Here is a 25,978-nt window from a genome sequence, read left to right as displayed (position 1 = left end):
ATATCGGCGTGTTGGGGGGGGGAATATCGGAATATCAGCGTACTGGGGGGGAATATCCGCGTATTGGGAGGCAATATCCTTGTGTTGGGGGGGAATATCCTTGTGTTGGGGGGAATATCATTGTGTTGGGGGGGAATATCCGCCTGTAGGGGTAATATCCGTGTATGAGGGGAAATATCCGTGTATTGGGGTGGAATCTTGGGGCCGGGGAAGGGGGGGGTTGGCCACGTGGTGCGGCGGAACACGTGTGGGAGGGGGGAGGAACGGGGACACCACGCGGGGCTGCCCCGGGACGGGTTGGGCCGCCACGTGGTTGGGAGGATTGTTGCATTGAATGGGTTCTTAACGCGTCCTTACGGTCCGATCTGTTTCGCAGACTCCCAAGAATCAAATGAAACAGAAAAAAATGGCGCCTCCACCTAAAAAGGTCGAGGAGAGCGAAGAGGAGGAGTCCTCCGAGTTAGAGGAAAGCAGCGGGGAAGAGGTGAGTGTGTAGGGATGGAGCACGTGCTGCCACCGGCTTCAGATGGGGCTGAGTGTTATGGGATGAGGGGGGGAACCTGTGCTCAAGCAGGTTGTTGTGGCTGAAGGATTAACTGTATTGGATGAGGGGGAGGCAGTGAGGGGAGAACTGGCTGAGCAGCTCAATGCTTCGTGGCTTTGTTTCGAATGTGAGGATCTTAAAGCTGGTCCGAGTAGCAGGGAGTGAGTGAAGGGTAAATGAACTGTTAAATCAGCAGCAGTAAGTGATTTATTGCATGTGTAAAGCACAGAAGTGAGAACTTGAAGGTGTTGGTCCCTGTTGCAGGAGGGATTGTTGGGATTGGTTCAGGAGCAGACAGTTGCAGGATGCTTTGCTGTTCATCTCTTAAAAGCTGCTCTCAAGTTACAGTCATTCAACACAATTGGCAAATAAGGTAAAGAGCAAAAATTAGTGACGGAAAGAGAAGTTTTAGGTGGTAGTTGTTATTGGTGCTTTAATTGAATTAATGAAATAGGCAGAACAAGTGCAGCAGTGGCTCAGAAAGAGCAAAGATCTCTATTTGGCATATGGAGAAATAGAGCATGTAGCTCCTATAATGCCAGCTTCACAAGTGCTGCAAAGTTCTACATGGTTATCAAGGCATAATGTCACTGAGGGGTCACTTTCATCAACTTAAAATCCCATCAGGGGCAGCATGAGGCTCACGCTCAATGAATCTCTTTCAGGTGATGGTACCTCCAAAGAAACAACAAAAAGCAGCGGTTACACCAGTCAAGAAGGTTGCTACCCCTGCAAAGAAGGCTGTTACTCCTGCGAAAAAGGCAGTGACACCAGCCAAGAAGGCTGTGGCTACTCCAGCTAAAAAGGCTGTTACTCCGGCTCCCAAAAAAGCTGCTGTCTTAGGCAAAGGAGCAAAAAATGGCAAGAATGCCAAGAAGGAAGAGAGCGAGGAGGAAGATGAAGATGATGAAGAAGATGATGAGGAAGATGAGGATGAAGAGGAGGAATCTGGTAAGTTACGTTTGAAATGCATTTCTGTCTTGGTGAGTTGAGCACAGTTTTTGATAGTGTTTGACAGTTCAGCAAAATGCAGTGCTCAGAAAGGGGGGACAGTTGGGTGTTTGGTAAAAGATGGAGAACTTTCTATATTAGAGCTGTGTTATTTGAAGTGTGTGCCACACCCTTTGATTTCTCTCTGGTGAAACAAAGTGTTTGGCAGTGTTTGAACACTGGGTGCTGTGGATAACGGCTTATTGTGCTGTTGTGGTAGATGAGGAAGAGGAACCAGCAATGCCTGTGAAGCCTGCAGCCAAAAAGTCCCCAGCAGCTGTACCAGCCAAAAAGCCTGCAGTTGTACCAGCAAAGCAAGAATCTGAGGAGGAGGAAGATGATGAGGAGGAGGAGGATGATGAGGAGGATGAAGGTATGTGGTTCATAAAGGAGTTAGAGAAACGTTGAGTCTGGGAAAACTTAGTTGTTAAAGTAGTAGACACTTACAGGGAGCTTAAGGGAGGGGTAACACAATGGATTAGTGGGAGTGATGCAGCGTGTCTGTGTTCAGTTAGTGCCCAGCTGCCTTTAGCTGGCTACCAGGTATGTCAGATATAGCAGGATTGTTTATTTTTCTATTGCCGAGGTAAAAAGAGATCTTAAGGAGCTGATGTCAGTGCAGTAAAAGCTGAGATACGGGCAGTGCATTCATCCTGAGAACATACAAGCTTTATGAGAAATGCAGAACTATAGAGTTAATTGAGTGTTTTTTAGACTCAAAAGTGGCTTAATGTTCCTGAAATCTCCTACTTGTTGCAGAGTCTGAAGATGAGGCCATGGACACAACACCTGTTCCTGTGAAGAAACGTACTCCAGCAAAGGCTACACCAGCTAAAGCCAAGGCAGAGTCTGAAGATGAGGAAGATGAAGAAGATGATGATGAAGATGATGATGATGAAGATGATGAAGAAGAGGATGAGGAAGAAAGTGAGGATGAAAGTGAGTTTATAGAAGGTCATTTTCTATAGTAGCCAAAAAAAAGTGTCCGAGCACATTTTGTTTTGCTTTGTAGTCTTTAGGACTGAAGAGCAGTTAATTGTAACTCAGGCCTTCTATGTGGACAGTGCAGATGTTAACAGTCCTGTATTGATACGGCACAGAAGAAACTTGTTTTATTCATGTACTTCTATTTCAATATTGTTTCTTGTTCTCTAACCACAGAACCTGTCAAGGAGGCACCTGGAAAGAGGAAAAAAGAAATGGCCAATAAGAGTGCACCAGAGGCCAAGAAAAAGAAAACAGAAAGTAAGTGGCATGGGGTCATAAGTGATGCTCATTTGAGTTGTTGGACTGTTGGGTGAGGCATGTATGTAATGGTGAAGGGGCTGTGGATGTCCGGTGTGTTTTTTCCTCAGCACAAATGATGATTATAAGGGACTTAATACTGAAATGTGATGTGATTTTTGAGCAAACCTGATGTGCTATTGCTGTCAATAGGATGAATTCCAACTCTCTTCATTTGCCTTACGCTCAAATGTCTTTTCATTCAAAGCACCTGCTTCAGCTTTCTCACTCTTCGTGAAGAACTTGTCCTCCACAAAGGACTATGAAGAACTGAAGACTGCCATCAAAGAGTTCTTTGGCAAGAAAAATCTCCAAGTCTCAGAAGTCAGAATTGGTTCTTCCAAGTAAGTTCCTCTGTAGACTTTTGCTCCCTCTTTCTTTGGCTTGGCAGCAGTTCATTTAGATGGCTGTAAGCATGCTGATGCTGATTCCCTTTGGGGGTCCTGGGATGGTTTTCTGATAGCAAACAGAAGCTGGAAGTGGGACCAGAATACATGAAGTGCTGATAGCAGTGGCGTACTTCAGATGTATACTTCTCCCTAAAGGGAGAGCTGCCTCTTCAGTACAGAGCTGCTGTTCTCTGCTGCTAGTTATCTGTGCTGGCCTGCCTGTGTCTTTTTATTGATGCTTTAGCTTGACTGTAGTCCCCAGTTCTTGTTTTCTGTATGTATTGTTATTAGAAATAGATCAACTTAACCAGTGAAGCTGCTGTTCTTTCAGGCGGTTTGGCTATGTGGACTTCTTATCTGCTGAAGATCTGGATAAAGCTCTTCAACTGAATGGAAAGAAGCTGATGGGCTTGGAAATCAAACTGGAAAAAGCGAAGAGCAAAGAAGGTCTTAAAGAAGATAAGAAAGGTATGACTCAACTCTGAATTATCTGCACATCAGAGAAAGGTGGATGGTTTTGCTGATGGCTGCTGTGCTGCTCTTAAATCATTTCCGTGGTTTGATCCCTGTGTCATCATTTCTCACATGCTAAAATGGATGTGCAAGTTCTGACTTGCAAATCTGAATAACAGAGCTGGGAGAAAGTAGTACATAGTAGGTACATAGAGTGCATAGAGGAGGGAATGTGGTCTTGTCCAAACCTTAGGAGCTGTATTCAGAATATAGTGCCCTTAGGGAAGCAACATAATGGTAACCAAGTGAATTCTTGCTCTTGCCTTTGCTGCTTTTGGGACTACAAATACTGTTTGGGGTTTTTTCTGCTGGATGAATTTGGTCTGTCTGCTTGTTGAGAAGGGATGTGGAGCAGATGGTGAGAACTTTGCTTTCCTCTTTGCAGAGAGAGATGCTAGAACATTGTTTGTGAAGAATCTGCCCTACCGTATAACTGAAGAGGAAATGAAAAATGTATTTGAAAATGCCATGGAAGTCCGACTAGTACTTAACAAGGAAGGGAGCAGCAAAGGGTACGTATTTGCTGTTAGTGCATCTGATGTGTTTAGGTGTTATCCCCTTCAGTCATGAACTTAAACCGATGCCTCCTTTCAGGAATGACTGACTGTCACTTTCTTTGTTGTAGGATGGCATACATTGAATTCAAAACAGAAGCTGAGGCAGAAAAAGCACTGGAGGAGAAGCAAGGCACAGAGGTTGATGGTCGTGCCATGGTCATTGACTACACTGGTGAGAAGAGCCAACAAGAAAACCAGAAAGGTATGTTTTCAGGGCAGGACTTAGCTCTGCTTGTGTTAGAAACTTGCTAGGGACAGAATGACTTGAAGCACTGCAGCAAAGCTGTAAGATAGTGGGAAGGAGCCTTTTGCCTTGTGCTCCAGATGGCATGCATTGCAGGTCTCTCCTGCGTGTTTCTGACAAAAGAGGACCATTAGTCCAGGTGACCACAACAGTATTGCTCTTGGCTTTGTGCTTTGCCTCAAAGTGGGAACTGGGTGCAGCAGTTAACGTCTCCTTAGGGGGGGACTCTGTGCCTAGAGGTAGAGAGCTTTCCCTCTCTAAGCTCGGACTTAAGAGCACTGTGTTTCCTTTCTAGGAGGTGGAGGAGAGAGGGGGGAGTCAAAGACTCTGATTGTGAACAACCTGTCGTACGCTGCCTCAGAAGAAACTCTCCAGGAACTGTTTAAGAAAGCTACTTCCATCAAGATGCCACAGAACAACCAGGGCAGGCCTAAAGGGTATGTTTGTTAAAACAGAGTTCTCGGTTGGCATTGTGAATGCCTTATCTCTATTGATGTGCTGTGCCTCCCAAGCTGACTGAAATCTTCCTCTTCCAAACAGGTATGCGTTTGTAGAGTTTCCCACAACCGAGGATGCCAAAGAGGCACTGAATTCCTGTAACAACACAGAAATTGAAGGCAGAGCGATCAGGCTGGAATTCAGTTCACCATCGTGGCAGAAAGGGAACATGAATGCGAGAGGAGGATTTAACCGTAAGTGTTCTGTGCCTGATGATTTGATCTCGTGATAAGAGCGTGCAATTCATGCAAACTACTGTGTGCTTTAAAAATGAACAACAACCAACCAAACAACTGTGAAAGACACGAGTGGATGTGCTGGATATGATGACTGATTATCTGAAATGCTGATGAAACCATTTCTAAAGTCCTCTAGATAGTCAAGTGCTGATCCAGCAGTGTCTGTCACCCCGTTAGATAGCACAAGTGAGTATCAGTACGGATAATATGGGAGGGTAAAAGTGTGTAGAGAGGGGGATGGATTTGATGGTACTGAGTGGGTCCATTTGGAGATACGTGGATGTAAGGTTCTGTTTGCAGTCCTGAGAGTTTTCAAGGTTGTCTACCTTTGGGTGCCTCTTCCTTTAGAAGAACCAATGCTGGGAGCTGTTGTTGGAGTCAGTAATGCAGGCTGAACGTGGTGCTGAGAGGTTGATGGGTAGGTTTGCTCAGACTGATTTCTGAATTCATCGTCTTTCCACAGAACAAAGCAAAACCTTGTTTGTCAGAGGCCTTTCTGAGGACACAACGGAGGAGACACTAAGAGAATCATTTGAAGGCTCTATAAGTGCTAGAATAGTCACAGATAGAGACACTGGATCTTCTAAAGGGTATGTTGGGCATAATCTGGGGTTACTTCAGTTCCTGCAGGAGAAAACTATCTGTATGGTACGGGGTGCTTCTAATGCTTAATGTAGGTGGTTCTTAGAAGGCAGTAGACGGTGTGGAACTAGACCTATGGCTCTGGTTGTGCACGCTCACTTCTCAATGAGCTCCTTCCTGCCGACAAATCCGTGGCAGCCTATGGATTCGCACGAGAAGGACATCAACAGCTCAGTACTGGCACACTCACAACCTGGTTCCATTGGTTGTGATTAGCCACTTACTGTTCTACAAGTAACAGTTCCAGTGGCTCTATGTTGGCTAAGATGCTGTTACCTGAAGGGATTGCTATCGAGTGCCAATAGGTGGTGCTGCAGTTTATGGATCACATGGAGTTTGACTGTGTCTCTTAATCTACTGCCTAGGTTTGGGTTTGTGGACTTCAGCTCCCCAGAAGATGCCAAAGCAGCTAAAGAAGCTATGGAGGATGGAGAGATAGATGGAAACAAAGTGATCCTTGATTTTGCCAAGCCAAAGGGTGAATTTCAGCGTGGTGGCGGATTTGGTGGTGGATTTGGTGGTCGTGGTGGCAGAGGAGGCCGAGGAGGAAGAGGTGGAAGAGGTGGATTTGGTGGCAGAGGTGGTGGCAGAGGGTTTGGAGGTAAGTAACCCCCTTCTAAGGCCTGTAGGCAAAAATCAACCGAAGCCGTTGTTGGGATTACAGTGTGCTCCCACTGTACAGTGCTGGATCTGTTTGTTTTCTGTCCTTTACCAGGGAGGGGTTGGGGAAGGCAGTGGTGGCTGCAGGGGGGACCCGCGCATCTTTGTTTCCTGATCCCATCTCTTTTTATAGGTAGAGGAGGTGGCTTCCGAGGCGGCAGAGGAGGAGGTGGAGATCACAAACCCCAAGGGAAGAAGATCAAGTTTGAATAAACTTCCCTTTTCCTTTCCCTTCTCTTAATCTCTGAGACTATCTGAAAGGACTCCAGGGGTTTTTATTCTCCTTTTATCTTGGTGGAGCCTTCGGAGGACATTCCAAGGTGCAAAGGAGTACAGCGAGCCACTTGGAAGAAAGGATTTTCATTTCAAGGAAGAAAAGCAAGCTATTTTGACTGCTTGCACATTCAAGTGAACTTTTTAACAGGAATGAGCGATAGCTGTGGGGAATTTACCCTTTGTCTGTGAGTTGTCATGAATTTATAATGTTTTACCCATGTACAAAAATATTTTGTTTTTTCCTATAAACTTCTGTAGCTTTTTTTTTTTTTTTTTTTTGCTGTAAAAACGCAGAATGTTTTATCATTTGTGCTTCAGCACCCTGTCTTGGACAGATTAAAGGACCTAAACTGGTTCGTGTTAATTCTGTGCCACTACAGCAGGGGCTGTAACGAAGTCTGCAATGAGGCTCCCTGCTTTAAGGTCACTGTGATCAGTGCAGGCAGTGTCCTGCTTTGGCTTTGGTCTGCTCTGCCCCCCATCTCCCCTATATGACAGTAGGTAAGAAGTATGGCCCTGGACTGCAGCTACTCTTAACCACTTTTAGAATGAAATTAAGACTGTGTGTGTGCTTTATTGGCCCTGGCCCTGTTTCTCTTGCTTCCTCAAAGCTGAGGCAGTACCTTGAAGCACAAGTTGTGAACGTTGCTCTGGAAATGGGTGAACTCCTGCACCTCTCCCTTTGGCATAGTGCTGCTCTCTGCGCAAGTCCTTGGCTGCTGTCCTGCAGCAGTTGCTGGGGCACAATGCTGCCTTTGAGCGATGCAGAATGCCAGTACAGAAGGTAGGAGGGCAGCTGCTGCTCCTTCAAGCCTGGGCAGTGCTGGTGGCAGCAGGGCAAAGCTGGCAGAGAGGCTTCACAGTTCAGGTCCTGCTGGAAGCTGCTGTAGCTCTCAGCCAGGGGGACCCTGTGCCCCACCAGGCAGCTCCCCAGCTGGGCACTGCCAGCACCCACCTTCCTCTCTAGAGGTAACGTTAAGCTTAGCGCCTGCTGCCTGCTATTCTAAGCCTCATTCCGCGAACAGTCTTATAGCGAGCGGCATTTGTGCGGCTGGAGCAGCGCTGCAGCGTGCAGGGAGTCCCGTTCCCATCGCTGTGTGCTCAGTACCGCTCGCACCGCCGCCATCAGCCATTTTATTTCGGAGTCTGCGCTCCAGCACGACGGCAAATGGTCGGAGCGTGGCGGCGGGGCCGGGCAGCAGAGGGCAGCAGCAGAACAGAGCAGCAGCAGAACAGCACCGAGCTGCGGGCTGCCCCGACGGGGAGGGTTTCGTCCCCAACCATCCAAGCTGTCCCGACCAGCAGATACCCGCTAGCAATGACCCGAGGTGAGGGCTGGGCTGCTTTTCCTTTGAGCTCTTCCTTCTTTTAACCTTTATTTTAGAAACTCAAATATTCACCGAATCTGCTCAGATCTCTCTGTGCTCCACCTCGTGGATGGGATGAGCACACAGCTGTACCCAACAGCGCTGACACCCCATGAAACGCCCCAGCTGAACCCACCAGAGGATGGGGAGCAGCAGTGAGCCCTGTGCCCAGCGGTGCCCTCGGGCTCTGCCCTGCAGGTACCCAGGGCTGTGGCTCCTTCAGGCACATCATAAATCAACGTCACCATACAGGGAACGTCAGCATCGAGCCCCCAGCGCCGCCAGCAGCAGCCAAACCCGGGGCACAAATGGGCTCTTTCTCTTTTCTCCCTTCAAATCTGCAGCTCACCCCAACAGACGAGGGGCATTTGCAGAGGAGAAGCAGAGTGGCTTGGCACCACCCCACCTCCTTTGGCTGCCATACACCCCTTCTTGTTTGTTTTCTAACCTGGGGAACATACAGACTTGGAGTGAATGAAACAGGCACTTATCCAAAACACATTAAGAAAAGGAGAGGTGGGGGGGAGGGAAAAAAAAGGCACAGCACAGGGGGACCTTTGAGGTAGTAGAAATTTTTTCCTTTCAATGTCTGGCACCAGAGAAGGAGAGAGAGAGAGAGAAGAGAGCGAGCACACACATGTGCACTTCGCCGTGCGTGTTGAGCGCCGTGGATGTGGCTGTGCACGTCCACAGCACGCAGGGACACGGGGGTGTGCAACCCTGTGCTTGGCCATGGTGTGCAACCCTGCGACCCCCCCAGGTGACACACCACGGAGGAGACGTTTCAGGTACAAATACAATCCCCTTCTGAGCAGTGTCCATGTGCACGTAGACCTCTGATCCCCCTTTGGAGCAGCTTTCCCGGGTAGCCAGACCCTAAACATCCAGCACAAATCCCCTCCCGCCTCCCCCCGCCCCACCTGGAGGTGCTACCTATTGCAGGGCACAGACCTCTCTTTCTCTTTCTCTCCCTTCCCACTTTGTGCAAGGGTTTCTCTTTTTTTTCTTCATTTTCAGTAACCCCCAACCCAGCTGGAGATAGGCGAACCACATTACAGTACAGGAACAACCACCATCACAAGCCTTGCCTGTGCCACAAGCAGAGGCTCATTGTGTCCCACTTGTGTCCCCACTCAGTCCCAGCTCTCCAGAGAGAATGAGCTAAAGGACATTGAGTTTTCTTGAGCATGTCAAGTTACTGTGCACCAAGTCCCACATTTGGATCAAATCCGGAGGCAACAGTTTATGAACCACCAACATGCTGCGGAAAAAACACGGCTCCTTGTTCATCTTGCTGTTCTTGTTCTTCACGATGCCAAACGTTTTGAAGCCCTCGTGCCCAACGGGCGATACCTTGAGGACCTCCAAGCACATCCCAAGGAAGACATCGTCAATGGGGTACAGCTCCAGCGTCTCTGAGGCCTTGTGCAGCCTCTTGGCCAATGGTCCATCCATGACGAAGCCTCCACCGCCTGCATAGGGTGGGTAGATGCTTTTGTTGTAGAGAGCACTGGGGATGTAGTACTTGTTCTCCTTCTTCCGGATCGGCCTGGCCTTGTAGAGGACGTCCCCCACAAAGACATCCTCTCCCTCCTTCTTGTCCTCCAGGAACTCCAGAATGTTGTCGGGACTCACAAACACGTCGTCGTCTCCTTTGAAGATGAAGCGGACGTTGTCGCAGTAGATGTTCAACCACTTCAAGAAGTGAACCTCTTTGAGAGTGAGATTGAAGAAGCTGTCCAGGAAATCCCACTGCAAAATGTCCCCGTAGATGTGGTTCTCATAATCCAGCAGCTTCTGGTAGTTGGCTCTCTCCTCCTCCTTGGAGGCCGTGCCCAATAGGAAGAGCGTCTTGATCTTCTTGCCCTCCACCTCCTTCTCTTTGCCCCACGTCCTGCGGATGGCCTCGCGGCGGTCGTGCTGTGTGATGATGGACTTGACCACGATGAGCAGGTAGACGTCCCCATTGCACTTCTCGGGGTGGTTGATCAGCATGGGGAAGTAGCGGCAGTGCCGGTACAGCAGGAACTGCTGGAAGTTGGGCTCCAGCCCTTTGAACCAGTCCAACTTGCTCAAGTTCTGGTTGGCTGAGCAGTTGGTAGTGGTGATGTCCCACGATTTGACCTGCCTCTCCATCATGCCTCCTTCCTCTTCCTTGCCTGGAGCTTTTTCCTTTTTGCTTTTCCAGAAGGTGCTGGTGATGGAGAAGGCGTTGTCTCTCTTCTGTGTTTTTAGGGGCTCTGGTGTAGGCAGTTCCTTCTGCTGCTGGCCCTGCAGGAACTGGCTGGGGGCCATTCCCCGCTGCAGCACCGTCACTGTGATCACCAGCAGGAAGGACAGGCAGACTGTTTTGTAGATGGTCTTCCTCCTGCAGGGATGAGATGGGAGTTAAGGAGAGGAAACCAGCGGTGGGGGGCTCATCTGCTGAAGGATCTGGGTGATATCATGGAAGCCACAAACCCTGCAGCCCAAAAGAGACCCACTGATCACTGCTGCACTCAATAACCCCCCAGTTAACTCCCCATGCACACCAAAGCCAGGCAGGTCTGTGCCCCGGGCACCTGGCTGCCCCCCAGCTGGCTCTGCTGCACCAATTTCCTCTGCCCCTGGGTGCCCTAGGGCTGGGGATGGCACTGCATTAGGGATTGTCCGAGCAGCCCAAGGGTGGTGGAAAAATCTCAATAGGCTGCCTAGGAACCTGCAGAAACATCCTTGAGGTTTGCAGCTGGGAGCCCAATACATCCTTGGTAAGCATAGAACAAAGAAACCGCAATAGTGGGACAGGAAAACAGGAGCTGGCCACAGCTGTGAGTGTGCACTGCAGGAATGTGCCCAAAGCAAAGGCAGTGTGCGATCCCAGGGCAGCCTCATAGAGCTATAATGTCCTGTTAGCCCCGCTCCTGCACCAGGAGCACTTCAGTTGTATAGATACACACACAGGTGAGCATATGAAGTACCTACACTTCAGTATATATTGCTTTACCTGGAGAGATCTGTAATAAATTCAGGCAACTCCCTGCCCCAATGTACTACGGCCTCCAACAGCACATCACCAATGTCACATCACCATTGTCACATCCCCACGGGATGGGTGATGCTCACAGGTGGCGATAGGGACTATGAAATGAGGGACCTCAAAGTGGGAGCTGGGGGCTCCTGGTTCCCTTCAGCACAAGGAACGTTTTCAGCCACATATTCATATAAGAAAAGTATGAATGCCATTGGGGACTATGAGAGCACGCATGGAAATGAGCAATTACTGGCAAATGGAGAGCTCCCATTTGGTTTTATGTGTGGGCACTCACCTGAGACTGATGAGGGAGCAGCCCTGATTTCATCCCGCTGCCTTTAACCCTCAGTGATCCCCACTCAAAGGTTGTTCTCAGAAACCCTTTGCTTCCAATGCGGCAGCAGTTTAACCTCAGCAGGACTGCAGGGTCAGAACCTCTCCCCCTACCTGCCCTGCAGCACCTGGGCTCCTCTCAGAGTAACCCCACTGCACTGATCCTGGCCTGGGAAACCAATGGGGACATGCGGAGCCTGAGCCACAACCACGGGGGATTCCCACTCCAAACCCAGCACTTCACAGGGCCAGAGATTTATAACCGTATGCTGGGCTTTCCCGACCTCCAGACCTTCTGCCTTTTGGTTTCCTGAGGTGGGAATCACATTATGGGGTGAAGAGCCCATCCTGCTCTCCAAAGACCCCAGACCCACCGATTTGGGGTCCACCATGGCACAGGAATCGCCGTGCCCGGCCCCAGAGCCCCGCTCATATCCGCACCACATCCCCAGCACCAGCACCGTGTCCCCGGGCACCACCACCCGCCTCGGTCGGGCTCTCACCGGCCCCATCCGGCCCCGCTGCACGTTGCCGTCGAGGGCACATTGAGGGCTCCGGATGCGCTCCTCGTTTTCCCTTTTCTCCCCCAGGAAAAGCTCAAAGCAGCGCTGTGACACGGCCACACCGGGAGGTGGGCGGCGATGCTGCGGACCCCGAGTGCTCGGGGCGATCCGTCCCCACTCCCCGTCGGGGCGCACTGCCACCGCTGAACTGCATGAAAACTCCTTTAACCACCCGAGGAGCGCTCCGTTCGGCTTTTCCCGACCCCTCAATTAGAGGCGAAGGGGCAGCGGCACAGAGCCCTTCTGTTAGCGCTGCCAACGGCCGGAGCACCGCAGTCGGGTGGAGAAACCCCGACTCCCTCCACAAGCAGCTGAGCGGATCCCCGACCCGCTGCTCCCCACCCGCTGTCCCCCTAAATCTGCACCCCCGACTCTCCGTCCCCAACCCGCTGTGCCACCGACGTGTCCCGTCGGTGCGACAACAGCGCTGGGGGTACAGAGAGCTGAGCCCCCCCGGCACGGAGCGACCCTGTGAAGACGTGGGGACTGGGGGCAGCCGCCCCCCTTTCCCCCCCTCCGGCACTCACCACTGGAACATGCTGGGAGCGGGACGCGGTCCGTGCGCTCTGCCCTCTTCCTTTTCCTCTTTCCCCGGTTTTGCATTTTTTTTTTCCCTTTTCCCTTTTCCCTCCCCTCTCAACGAGGTGGAGCTAAGGGGGACGGCCCGGCAGGTAGCTTAACTCTTGCCCTGCCCCTCTGCCCACCCCCCGCCGCCGCCTTTTCGTCCCCAGAGGCGGGGGGACCCCGCAGGAAAATCCTTTGGGTTGTTTCCCCCTCCTGCCCCACGGAGACACCCCAACCCTTTCCCAAATCCTCCATCCTCCCCCCGGGGACACACGCTGTCCTCTCTGCTCAAACGGCTCCAGAAAACCTCCAGGTCCTGCAGTGTGAGGAGGAAATAGACCCAACTACCCCTCCTCCCCCCCCACACCCCGTCCCCATCGAGCAGCTCCCCGGGGAATCCCTGCCCGGCATCACCCCACACACTGCCCGGCACCACATGTCCCTCTGCGCCTTCCCTGGCCGTTCCCAGTGCCCATAGGACGGTCTGTGCCATGACCCTGGGGAGGGCTGAGATGTGGGGCACACGGGTACCAGGGAGCTGAGCATCCAACCGGTTGGAGCAGGATGAAGTGCTTGGCCTCGTGCCTGCCACGTTAGATGGGGATGCCAAGAGTTTCATCCTAATGCAAAGAGGGGCTCACAGCAAAGGCTGGAGCCCACTGGAGACTCACCTTCACCGGCAGCCCCAAAAGGATGCCAAAGGCAAAGCCTTGAGGATACAGCTGCCATCTCCTCACATCGCAGCTCTGGGATCACAATGAGGACCAGGACAGCAGCACTGCACTGGGGGAGGGAGGGCAGCTGGCAGAGAGGCAGGAACACTGCAGTGCTGCTGATTTGGGACAGTGCTGGGGCTCCCTATGTCCCCAATGTGTCCTGGGCACCCCTGTGGGATGTGCAGTGCCAAGTGCAGGCTGGGGCTGGGCTGGGTGTGCGTGGCTGTGCTGCCAACGGTAATTAAACACCCAATAAGTGCCAGGTCTGGTGCTGCTAATGACAGAAACCCGCTGTCCTACGCATTCCCGATGCCTCCAGTTCCTGTTTTCAAGGCTGAATCTCAAAATGAAGCGGTGGTTTTGACATCAGCTTCATTGCTGTGTGGGAAGGGATGGAAGAAATGCCACATTTTCACTGCCTCCTGGTTTATAGGGTCGTTTCACCCTGCAAAAGGAGGAAGCAAAGCAGACACAAAGTGTTTTCCTCGTTTTTCTCTCCTCCACACACCTCGCTGCCTCCCACACTCCCTCACCTCCTGGCCCCGCAAACTGGTTCTACCCGAGCAGCCAGAACCCCTCTGCTGAAAGCAAAACCCAAAGAGGTGAAACTGGGTGCTGTGAGTCCACCCCAATAAAGCTTGGGGGGCACAGACCCTCCGCAGCTCAGCTCTGTGCTCAGGTTGTGCCCCCTGTCCTGTGTCAGCAGTGCCCGATGTGGGGGACAGTGGAGGATGGGGGGTGAGAGCAGGAAGCTGTGGGTTAGGGTTAGGGTTAAGGTTAAGGTTAGGGCATTGCTTTGGGGCTATAGGGCATCACTTTGAATCTGCATGGCATCGTTTTGAGCAAAGGGAAAGGGAGAAAAGTGGGATGGTGCCACCCTGAAAACCTCAAGGAGCTTCTTTCATTTGAAAGCAGACTTGGTTTGAAGTCTCTCCTTTTTCTTGCCTTTCTTTACTTTAAGACTTGTTTATACATATATATATCATCTATGCAATCCCCGCAGCCCTCCCTGTGGCAGCCTGACCCAGCCAGCACGTTCCCACTGGCGCTTTGGGTTCTGTGTCACTGGACTCATGGCTCCTGCTGCGGGACTGATGGTTTGGGGGTTTCTTCCTCCTTCTTTCTCTGCTTTCTTTCCTTTCTGCCAACCAAGAACACACCCAGAAAACCAACCCATCTCCTCCCAGTGCCCCCACCCCTTCTGCGGAGCTGGGTTTCCCGCAGGAGGGTGCAACCTGTGGGAGCCCAAATGAGCCCCAGCCCTTCAATGGCCACAGCCCAGGGCTCAGCCCGACCTGCAGGAGCACAGTGGCACAGTAACACTTTGGGTCACTGGGAGGGACCAGGGAGGGTTCTCTGCCCCACTGGGCACCCAGCCCTTGGGATTTGCACTATTTCTTCCCAAAACAGGCGAGAAAAGGCAAACTAATCCCTTGCTTCTTCAGGATCTCTGCACCAAAGCCCTGCATTGCCCCTGCAGTGGCACAGGGCTGGGGATGCATCATGGCAGGGACAGCCCCACACACACAGCCCCCCCTGCTGGATGTGTGTCCCTGCGACTCCCACTTCTCCCACTGTGGCAGTGCTGCTGCTTTAAGCCCACAGCTGGATTCAGCTGGGACTGCCAGGAGCCCTCAGCAGCCTTTTATGTGTTTTCTAGCTGCTGCTTGGCTGCTGCTCATAGGGAAACCATGGCTGGTGGGGGGGGTTGGGTGGGGGGGAAGGAAAATATTTCCCTCCCTGGGCAGTGGGGTGAGCCCCTCGTGTGGCTGTGGCTGCTGGGAGTGGGCAGCTCCCCATTGCCACATGGTTATAGACCAGCCCCTGTGGCTCATCCCTTCCAGAGGGCTGTACCAGGAATGCCTCAGTTTCCCCTCCCAGCAGCCCTGCTGCTTCCAGGCTCCAGCAGAGCCCAGAGCCAAGCGCTTTGCTGCAGCTTTCCATCAGGCTTTTTTAGTGCTCCCGGGTGTCTCCTCCCAAAAACTGTGCTCGGATGCAGCTCTTTGGAGAGAGCACTGCACTCTGATGGCCCTGGGGGGGTCCCTGCCATGCCTGAGTCCTGGGCAAGGAGCACAGTGCCGGCACACCCAGCCACATTCCTGAGGTTTGGTTTCCATGCTGGGATGTGCACCCGACGGTGAAGTCATGCTGTGGGCTGTGGTGGTCACTGAGCTAATGCATCCCTGGATCACAGCAGGGCTGCAGCCACGGACCCAACCCTGCCCAAGGGATGCTCCGGACCCAACCAACCCAAACCCCTGTGCCAGGAGTGGGGGATGAACCATCAGCAACCACGGGTCATTGGCTGAGCTCCACGTAGTGTTTTCAGTCTGCTTTGCCCCAGAGCAGGACAGAGAGCACAGCCCCTGTGGGGTGGGAGCCTGGAGCACCTGTGCAGCTCTTGGGAGAGATGGGGAAGAACAGAGGGATGGAGAGCCCAGTACAAAGGGCAGCGTGGTGACTGAGGTGGCAAGGATACATGTCAGCAGCCATGTACCAGCAGAGCACGTTCCTGCAGGATAGGGCCCCATTGAGCCATAAACCCAAGGTGTGGCAGACGGATGGGGCCTGGAACATCACACATTGGGGTGGCTGGGTGGCTGCCAACCCCTGGAATGTCCTTTCAGCCCAGCCCCACGCGTTGGCCTGCAGGCAGTTGCGTCAGGAGGAAATAGATTTGCGTGACTTTTCAGCAAAGTTCAACTTGGGTTCTGTCAACCAAAGCCCCATAAAGCAGCACATCCTCCTGGGATGCCTTTCCCATTCACACTGCAGCCCCAGCACTGCTGGAACACTCTCCATGCACACCTTCTGTGCCCGCAGGGGACATGGGGAACTCAAGCTAAGTGGCCTCTCCTCGCCTCCTGGACACACTTTGGCTTCTGCATGCACTCACACAGCCAAAACTCCAACAGCACGTGCCACTTCCAGCCCAACTTTGCTTCATGAGACTGACCTCGACCTTCAGGGCAGAAAACCCTTCCATCATCCCAGCGGGATCTCACCCAGGACCTGTGCACCCAGCAGCCATTATTCATCACTTTGACCTTCCAGGTGAAGCTCAGCCCCCTCCAGCATTGAGCTCTGAGCCGTGGCCACGCTGCCTGCCCTCCACACTCATCGTATTCATGTCCTCCTGCAGCAGCACTCCCTGCCCGCTGGCTCCCACCGCCGCTGACTCACTGAGCGCACACACTGAGCCCTTTCACATCGCTCGGCCCCAAACACTGCCCCACTCTTCCTGGCCGTGGGGCCGCGCTCCCGCTGAGCCCCCCGGCTCTTCCCAGGCGTGGGGACGGCTCCGGGCTCCCATCCAAGCAGAGAACATCAGTGCTGTGCAAAGAGAGCGGCTTTCAGGGCTGAGTCCCGCTGCAGGAGGAGATGCAGGAGGGCGGCGGGGCGGCTCGGGCAGCCTGGTGCCTTTGAGCTGCATCCAGAAAAATACTGCAAAGAAAAATAAATAGATGTGTTTGAGAAGGAAAAGGATCCCGAGCTGCTAGAAGGACAATCCCCAGCTCTGCTTCTCCTACCAGCAGGGCTTGAGCATCCCCACAGCCAGCAGAGAGCCCATGGGGTCCCGACCTCACGGGAGCACCCAGTATCAGTACAGATGCTCCGCTCAGGGGCACGTTTCACAGCCAGGAAATAGAGGCTATTTTTGGCACAATATGGAAATCAATGGGTTTATGTGAGGAGGGAGGGGAGAGGCCAAAGAATGTACTCTGTATTTACGGACAGCTCCAACCTGCTCCAACCACTCCCACCTTCCTGCTGCAGAGTGTTACCGGACGCTGTTGTGCAAATCAGGGGATGGCCGGCACTGGAAACGACCTTCAGCATCACGGCAGGAACCAAAGCAGATGCTGCCTGCCATAAAACAGTGCAGCAAGGAAAGGTGCAGCTCGGGGAGCTGCTGCTGGGTGCCACTCCTTGTGGGGGGGAATCAAAGTGTGCTCCCACTCTGCACCTTCTTATCAGCGTCCTCTGGACCGAAAGGAAAAAACGTGCTGGGTTGGCTGCCCCAATCTGTGCCGTGGGTTGCACTAATGGATGTGGAGGAGAAGTCAGATCGTGGGTAACAGCCCACGCACGAGGCAGGGTCATGTAGGTGCTGGCTCACACGTGTTGCAATTTCCCTATGGCATTATTGGACACTCAGCCCCAGCAGGAGCCAGGAGCAGCCTCGTGCTGAGCCCTGGCATTGCCAGCCCCAGGCAGGTGCAGAACTGCCTCGGGGGGGAAGGAGTTAAAAGAAGACGATAAGAGGGAGACACGGCTCCTGCTCTGTGCTGCTCTGTTTGCATTTCAGACAGGAGCCCGGTGCCAGGGCACAGAGGTATTTCTCAATGCTGTGATGTTCGCAGAGAGCTGGAAATGGGTGTGGCGAAGTTTCTATTCCCCACTCTTCCACCATGGCCACAACCCCCGCTGGCATTTCCCCTTGAATCAGAGCACCGAACTGATAGCACTAATCCCTTCCTGGTTAAGAGCCAAACAGAAATCAGAGATGCACAAGTCAACTCGATCCGTGTCGATCCAAGAGAACCCGTGCATCAGAACAGCGTTAGGTAACAGAGCAGCTCCCACACAGCCCTGCACTACCTGAGCTCAGCTCTGCTTCCCCCCCTGCCCCAGGGCACAGTGTGCTTGGGGCAGCGCCTGCCCTATGGCAGCTATGGGAAGGCACGGCAGAAAGCCCTTTTCCTCTCCCTGTCATCACTCTGTGCTGAGTAACGGGGCTCAGCATTCACCTGCTCCTGTGGTACGCGACCAGCAGGTTTGCACCCACACCTCTGTGCCAATCACACCCACTCCCATCATCTCAACAAGCCCCACTAACGACGTGCTTCCTCAGGAGCTGATTTTCCAGTTGGGACAGGGTATCCCCAGCAAGAACCACACTCACAGCCCAGAGGAAGGTCACACACAGGAACGTGTGGGCAGCGCAGCAGCACCAAACCACGTCACTCAGATAAGGCAGCTTATGACCCATTGCCTCGCTCAACGCAATGGTGGGATCCGGGCTCCAGCCCCACTGCCCAGGGGTGGGTGGATGGAGATCTCATCCCTGGCTGCATGAATATCAGTCGCAGTCCATCACAGACCTGCTTTAAACTGGTCTCTTTACAAACCCGTTCTGCATAAAGCACTGGCGTCACAAGTCAGAAGGGAAAGGTAATGAGAGATCGCAATCAGCCCCAGCACAAAAGGAAGGAGATTCCTGCATAATTCCGGCTGCAGTTGGAAAACCTCTGCTGGTGGGATCAGGTCTGCGCTGCTGTGCAATGAGAGCCTTTCCTGTGCCACAGAGCACACAGAATAATTCCAATCATAGGAAAAAGGAATGCCAAAAAAGCCCCAAACAAAACAAAATTTCAAGGGAGGGAAGGAAGTCGGCAGGAAACAACAGAGATGCTCTCCAGAAAACGGCAGGATGGAGGCCAGGACTGTATGCGGGAGCTGTAGTGGGAGGCAATGATGTTTTGGGCACCTGAATTGGAACAAGCAGATCTCCATGAGGGGCTGAGCCACCCTCTGCTCCCCATGAGGAGCGTGTCGTGTCCTCACCACCGCTCCAAGGGACTGCAGAATCATAGAACAGCTTATGTTGGAAGGGACCTTAAAGACACTCATCCCATCCCCTGCTGGGGGCTGACTGCCTCCAGGCTGCCCGAGGCCCACCCAGCCTGGCCTCGGGCAGCAGCAGGGATGGGGCACCCGCAGCTCTGTGCAATGTGAGATCTGGATCTCCCCTTTTCAGCCTGGATTCCACAGAGCAACATGTTACTCTCATTAGAAAGATGTAAAATCACCCAGCCCAGGTGTGGTTAAGCCTTGATCTCTGCCCTACGCAAACAGCTCCTGGAGCCATGAAATTGAGCCGAGCTGACGAGACTCACCCCAAAATCAACTTTCATTGCTGCCATTTCAGGTTGATTTGGGGTGTGATGCACAGCGCCGCCACTTTGTTTGGTAAGAACGGTCCTCCTCCATGCTACCAACACAAACCATCAGCCCCAAAGGCAGCGCATGAGCAGACAGGAACAATAAAGCCACTTGGAAGCGTTCAACCTCTGCCAGCAGCCAACCGGATTCAGACAAGGAGCAGGGCAGCCAGAGCAGCACATGGCAGATGGAGGCAGAACCGTATCACTTGGCACCCAGCCGCTACTTCCAGCACCTATATCTCATCCTCACCTTAGCTCTGCTTTTTCATCACCCTTCAGAGCAAGAGGAGCATGCACTCAGAGTGCAACCTTGACTGACAAAGCAGGGCCTAACAAAGCACCTCATGCATCAGCAGGATCAATGCTGCTGTTACACTCACCCAGTTGGCTCATTAATTCTTAGAATTAGCTCCCAGCATCATTAAGAGGAAGGCAAATAAAGCACAGCAACACTTGAAAGACTTGTAAAATGGAAAAAGGAATTGTCCTTTAAATTAAACACCGTGTGAGGTCATTCCCATCCACAGCGAGTAACATAACCGGCCCTCTCCAAAACTTTGGCCTTAAAATCACACCAGAAGAGCACTGTGCGTATTTGAAGATAAGCACAAGGCAAACATTCAATGCTGTCACCTGGATATCTGAGGGTTTTTCACTTTCATTTCCACAGATTAACATCAGCATTGATTGCAAATATAACCAGGAAGGAACCTTCCATAGAAGGACACGTTCCAGAAAGCTACAGCTGATTGCAGAGCATCAGGATCCTAAAGAGCAAAGCTTGGACTGTGACCTTGCAGTGAACTCAGTGCCTTTCCTTGACCATCTCATAAAGACCAGAGAACTTTGTTTAGAACAGACAACTCAAAAATGAGCCGAGCTCCATCATCACAGGAATAACTCATAGCCAGAGAACTGCCCTGCTTCTCTTCCCATCCCACTCTACATTTACATCCCTCAAAGAAACGACATCTTGGACACCAAACCAATGTCACTGGTGGCATCCCAAGTACAGTGAGAAGCTCATACCTGCACTGCAGCACTACAGAACAAACACTGCCAGCTCTGCAGCAGGCCAGGCTGCATGAGGGAGCCATGCTTCCCATTCAGGTGGAGACAAAGCTGCTGAGGACAGAATTTATCACAAAGAAAACAGTGGAAAATAAACAAATGCACACCCTGAATGTCCATGAAACACCAAACAAGCTTATCGCAGAGAGAAAAAGTGATAGATCCCTTTAGAAACAATTTTACTCTATCACTGTCAGATGATTTTAAAGCATATAGAATGAACCCTCCACGCAAACGTAAATAGACAAGTGCAGTTCACGTTTGGACAAGGCTCTCAGAGGGAATGTTGGATTTTCGGGTGGTTCTGTGTGGAGCCAAGAGTTCAACCTGAATATCCTTGTGGGTCCCTTCCAGGATGTTCTATGACTCAGTGTCTCAGTAACACTGAAGGTAGATGTATGCAGAAAGCATGTGAGCATCACACAGCACTTTGGTCACAGGCAAAGAAAATCCCACATCTATGCCTTGTGCAATTAGTGCAAGTAACACTGCAGCCAGTTCAGGTGCAATCACACCCCACTCACTCAAAAGGAGGACGACAATCTTTTGTCAGGTTCTCATCCCATTGCTCAGCCCATCATTTATTTCAAAGCTCCTCTCAAGTCTTTGGCAAATCTCATGCATTAATACAAGAAATTGTCTCCAACGTGACACTCAGCACTGCTGTGAAATAAATCTGCTCTGTGCACCTACAGATGCAGATGAGCATGCATAGCACTTCAGTGTGAACAGCTGGGCCGCTGATATTACATGCTGCAAAAAAAAAGACAGCTTTGCAGATGAAAAAGCAAAGCTGCCGACTATGCAAATCCACTGGGTGAGTTTTTATGGCTGCTTTCTATTGCCGCCTTTGGGGCAATGGAGGGACATTCTTCCATTAATTGTGTTAATCACCTTGGAGAGGAGGTGAGTCAATCTAAGCACAAATCAGAGCTTTTCTGTGATTTATCTACCAGGGAGATCTGCAGGACAGGGGTGATGATTAACTGCCTACCATCACTTTATGTCCTATGTGTTAAAGTAACACCCACACTGCCAGCTTTGCGTGAGCCCTGCGGACTGAGTTTCATATCAATATGATTGGATTTCAGACTGTAGGATGTCTTTTCCTTCAAGAGATCCTAACTCCAATTTGAAGGAGGTGAGAGGAACTCGTGTGTTGGATCCCCTTCTGTCAGACAGTGACACAGCATCACTGGTCTCATGGCGATCACACCAAGAGAGGAAATGGCCTTGGCTATTCAGTTGCCACCACACACCATGAGGAACAATTGGAGGTCTCATCACAGAGAAGCTTTCTTCCGGACACGATTGCTGGCTTTACAACTCTTTGCTCTCAAGGGGGAGGTAATTGCCATTATTGGAGTTGCTTGACCTTTTGGGCTAAGCTTGTTTCTCAAGGTGGAACTCCAACACAAAAGCTTTAACTTATCCCTTCCTAAAAGCATTTGCTTTTTAAGTCCATTTAAAACTAACACATGCTTCCTCCCATGCTTTACAGCTTCAGTGGAAGCCAAGTTCCAACGTAAAGTACATATGAGTAGGAGTAATTACTACAGATAAACCTGCTGATCAGATCTCCAGAGGTGAGCGTGAGCGGCGCAGTGCGCTGGCACACAGCTTTACAACTGCCACACATTGATGAAATACTTTCCAGTCTTTGATGTTCGAATGCAGACCTCACTCCACACACAGCTGCTCCAGGCAGTGAGGTTCTACACGTACAGGTACGCTTTCCCTCCTAGTGCTGATCCCTTGAACCCAGATATCCCCATGCTCATTTACAAAAGCATAATTAAAAAAGACAACAGAGCAAGTTACAGGCAAGCAATACCTAAACAATACAGCTTGTTGGCTAGACTCCTGTGCTGAGCCCTAAACACCATTTTCAAAGGCCATTTACTCTGACACAGAAAGCAGAAAGCAAGAGACTTTTCTGGAGGCAGCAATGTCACTTTAAACTATCAGAGACGCTGGGACTACATCCATCTCCTGTATCAGCTGTGGGCAGCTGATGAGACCTCGAATTGTAACAAGGTCCTTGTCTTAGCCAGCTTTAGAGATGACAGCAGATGCAGCCCATCAGATAATCCCTGAATCACCGTGCAAGGCGTGCGCCGTGCAGTGTTAATAACCTCTTCTCAGTGGGTCGCCAGGAAAGCTCATTACAGGAAGCTGGCTCTGTCCTTCGGCAATGTGACAGGTGATTCTCGAGGAAAGAAACTGTTCTCACTTCCTGGAGGACTGGCTGCCTGCAGGAAAATAAAGAGAGAAAGCTTGTCAGCTGAAAGCAGGATTTATCAGAGGGCAAGAGCTGCCTGAGAGGAACTCGACAGGTACACAGTCACCATAGAGAACATACACAAAGGCACCTTAATCACTTAAAAAATGCAGAAAGTGTTTATGGCAACAACTTGTCAGGGGACACCGAAAGAATGCCTGGAGCAGCAGGAAGCCGCCCACCAGTGCCCAGTCACATCCTTGTTCCTTTAGTACAGATTTTTGTTCCACTCCAGTTCCACCATGCCCTGGGCACATCTTGGTACAGTGCACACATCCCTCCTTTTTGGCTTGCCCTTAAGAGGTGCTTGGAACAGAAGCAGAGTAAGGCACAAGGTAGATGAAATCACTCAGCCATGTGTACACAGAGCACATAAAGTGCAACTGAATAACTCCAGATTTGGAGATCCGCTCTGTGTTCCAGCCGGGCTGCCAGCCCTGCACCAGCTATAGGAAGAGGAATCAGCAGAAAGCCCCAGCGTGGCTGGTGGCGTCTGGAGGAGCTGGGTTTTGCTGCAAGGTGCAGCTCTGGAACCCTGCTAACAGCAGGCTCCATCTCAGGCAGGATCCTGGCCCCAGGGCTGGAGCTGCGTTGAGTACCTGTGCTCCCTCTGCATTCCTCATGCATTCCATACGCTCTTCACACTCCAGTCCAGCTAGTTCAGCTAGGTTTGTGTAAAAGCAACTTATTTCCAGCAAAAACACCTAAAATAAATATTAAGAGAAAGCTAAAACTTCAGGAAAGCATCCTGAAGAGAAAAGCTCTAAAAAGAAACTAGAATTAGGATTCAAGCAACTTTTGGTGCGTGCACCCATACTGTGCTTTTCCCTTATTCAGTACAGCTTTTCCTCTAACAAACTAGTGACTCTGGAAATGAAATGAAACAGGAACCGAAATGAACAGACTGCTGGCCACTAGCTCCACACGTACGTAGTCAGTACTTCTATCACAGGAAATGGAGCGCATTGATGTCAGGGGTAAAACACAGTGCATACACAGCAAAAGTAAAGCTGAACAAGCTGGCAGTATTACCTAAGCATGGGACCATTCAAGCAAGTACTCAACACATCAAAACCACTCTTAGCCACCAGGGACATTCCCTTCCATTGCCCCACCTGTACTCCCTGAAAGAGACGTGCCCTCCCTGCACATACACTGTGTAAAGCAGCAATGAATGAGCAGCACAGAAGACATAGGAAGTTCTTTCCTTCTCTTTTCTATGTTATTTCAGTCCCTTGTGTTTCATTTTCCTTACCTGTAACGGGATGTTAATGATAAGCACATATCTCGTATTTCTTGGGCAGGTGCACAAGGCATTCAGAGCTACCCCGTTTTCCTTGCAATGCCTTGAAGGTAACAGTTTCAGCTATAAGTGGAGCTGCTGTTACCTTGAGATCACCACTAAACTTCTCATGATACCTTTGGAATAGGAAGATACAGAGCACAGCTCCTTCCAGCTTTAATTGCTCCTGGCCCCAAGAGCATGCTACCTGCACTCCAGAGGAAAGGCTTATCACTCAAGAATGCACCGTCACACTTCTCCCCCTCCCCAACACCCACAGCTTATACACACCCTGTACATCTCCATACACTGCTGCATGAATATCTGAGACGAGCATTTCTACATCACTCCAACCTCAGGTCACTGCCCTCCTCTCTTCTGAGCCCACTGCAATCTATCGCTGCTTGCATTTCTTCAGGAAACGACTCATCCAGATGGTTCTTAAATGTGAGCCTCCAGCAGAAGGATGAGTGCCACAAGCAGCACGCCATGCCTGGCTGCCTGCTAACATCTGGTCTGCATTCAGTGGCAGCACAGACACACCCAGGGACCCAAACTGAAGAACGTTAGACAAGTTATACAGGGGAGCGAACAAGTGTCTAAAGGAAAGGAGACAGTAATGACATCCAGAGAATGTCTAATATGAGACTAGAAGTTTCCCCCCCCATACTTTGGAGAAATTGGGCCACTTTTCTCCACCCAGAGACAGGAAAAAGCGTGTCTCTGTTCACATGACAGTCTGGAAATAGGAGCAGTGTTCAGCAGGATATAATTTCATGGCTGTGCATCCTGCAGATGACAAGTACAATGTCATATACTCCTGGCACGCTCACAGCACACGACTTCATTCCTGGAGAGCTCCTGCAGAGCTCCCTCCTTCCCCACCCCAAGTGCTGACAAGCAGAATAGTGACTGTTTCCACTTACTCTGTCTGCTCCTTGTGGATGATCCTGAGGAGCTGGGACGGCTCGTTTGTTGGGGTCCAGACTGAGAGAACTGGGGGGCAATGGTTGGGATCTTTCCCTTTCTGGGGCTGGCACTGTATATTTCAGGAGTGCGAGGGATCTTAGGTTTGCTGGTAAAGGCTGAAGAAAACTCGCTGTAGAACATGGAAAAGGGTTAGAACGTGGAGAGAAACATATGCACAGTAAGCCTGCAACCAGGTGAAACCAAGTGACAGCATGCCAGCCCACCCCAAATGCAGGGAGACCACCAAACGGAGAGGAAGGTGGCACCGCAGGTACTACCCCAGGGCATGCATCCACCACAGCCCCCAGCTCTATGGATGTGTCACTTCTATCCAAACCCTGTTCTTTAGACAACAAGGTTGAACCTGTTCAGCTAAGTCCCCCACAAGCAAGTAGCAGACACTCAGTTTGTTTTGTCCAGACTGTTTTCTATCACCTTTATCTTACACAGACTCGTTCAGAGGTGCAAAATCTATATAGGGGTGCATAGGAATGATCCTTGTAGGCCACAACAGTGACAGACACAGAGCCATGTTGGCTCCCAGCTGTGACAAAGTTCATAGATCTTCCAAAAAATTTTTGTCAAAAGCAAGAAAAGCTGTGGTGGTATCTCTAAAATACATTCCCTAAGCACACAGGTACCTCACTCACACTGAGAACACTGCTGTTATTTCATATTCTGCACATGCTGCAAGAATACCAGTCTTTAGGATTTAGCCCATAACTACATGAGGACACACTGTCCTTTCCAGTCCTTAGCATGAATATGTTTTTTCTGGTATACAAAAAGTGAAAGCTACCAGGAAATATAAGTTTGTAACATAATTTCGAATCTATATTCACGTTGGTTCTGCTAAGGCAATTTTCTCTTAAGGGGAGAAAAGATTAAAGCGAAATAACAGCTTCATGAAGAAGCACATTGTATTAAAAGGAAATAAAAGCAGAGTCGAAGTAGGAGATCCATAAAAACTGCCATCGAAAGGAAGGTGATTAAAATTTTATTTGGAACGTGGCAGTGTTATTAGCTCCATCAAAAGAA

General features: G+C 51.0%; 3 protein-coding genes and 3 non-coding genes across 9 annotated transcripts in view; 4 read left to right on the top strand and 2 right to left on the bottom strand.

Annotated features, from left to right (window-relative positions):
- Window positions 1-347: 347 nt before the first annotated feature.
- On the top strand, window positions 348-7,200 carry NCL (nucleolin). Its single transcript, XM_015871854.2, has 14 exons — window positions 348-484; window positions 1,210-1,495; window positions 1,755-1,907; window positions 2,294-2,473; window positions 2,696-2,779; window positions 3,027-3,162; window positions 3,539-3,675; window positions 4,106-4,232; window positions 4,346-4,479; window positions 4,817-4,958; window positions 5,062-5,213; window positions 5,722-5,848; window positions 6,266-6,501; window positions 6,694-7,200. The coding sequence occupies exons 1-14, from the start codon at window positions 392-394 to the stop codon at window positions 6,771-6,773; spliced, it is 2,067 nt and encodes a 688-aa protein (XP_015727340.1). The 5' UTR covers window positions 348-391; the 3' UTR covers window positions 6,774-7,200.
- Window positions 2,888-2,956, top strand: LOC116653874. Its single transcript, XR_004308468.1, has one exon. It is a non-coding gene; the product is annotated as a small nucleolar RNA SNORD82 (small nucleolar RNA).
- On the top strand, window positions 5,338-5,414 carry LOC116653875. The gene has a single exon (XR_004308469.1). It is a non-coding gene; the product is annotated as a small nucleolar RNA SNORD20 (small nucleolar RNA).
- Window positions 5,997-6,136, top strand: LOC116653872. Its single transcript, XR_004308466.1, has one exon. It is a non-coding gene; the product is annotated as a small nucleolar RNA SNORA75 (small nucleolar RNA).
- Window positions 7,201-8,755: 1,555 nt separating the features above from the next.
- B3GNT7 (UDP-GlcNAc:betaGal beta-1,3-N-acetylglucosaminyltransferase 7) lies at window positions 8,756-12,755 on the bottom strand. The gene is made up of 2 exons (XM_015871855.2): window positions 12,637-12,755; window positions 8,756-10,571 (listed from the first exon to the last, which is right to left on the bottom strand). Exons 1-2 carry the CDS (start codon window positions 12,645-12,647, stop codon window positions 9,365-9,367), a joined length of 1,218 nt encoding a protein of 405 aa, XP_015727341.1. The 5' UTR covers window positions 12,648-12,755; the 3' UTR covers window positions 8,756-9,364.
- A 7,815-nt stretch (window positions 12,756-20,570) lies between these two features.
- ARMC9 (armadillo repeat containing 9) overlaps window positions 20,571-25,978 on the bottom strand; it is a 49,943-nt gene continuing 44,535 nt past the window's right edge. For all 4 annotated transcript variants that reach the window (XM_015871767.2, XM_015871766.2, XM_015871768.2 and 1 more), the window contains 2 exons: window positions 24,898-25,070; window positions 20,571-22,660 (listed from right to left, as the gene is read on the bottom strand). In XM_015871767.2, the coding sequence (XP_015727253.1) occupies window positions 22,638-22,660; window positions 24,898-25,070 (196 nt within the window). In that variant the 3' untranslated portion in view covers window positions 20,571-22,637. The remainder of the gene's footprint in view (window positions 22,661-24,897; window positions 25,071-25,978) is intronic.

The sequence above is a fragment of the Coturnix japonica genome, chromosome 9, assembly GCF_001577835.2.
Source record: "Coturnix japonica isolate 7356 chromosome 9, Coturnix japonica 2.1, whole genome shotgun sequence".
Classification (NCBI taxonomy): domain Eukaryota; kingdom Metazoa; phylum Chordata; class Aves; order Galliformes; family Phasianidae; genus Coturnix; species Coturnix japonica.
Note: the sequence above shows the minus strand (reverse complement) of the source record. Positions and strands in the feature narration are given on the sequence as shown.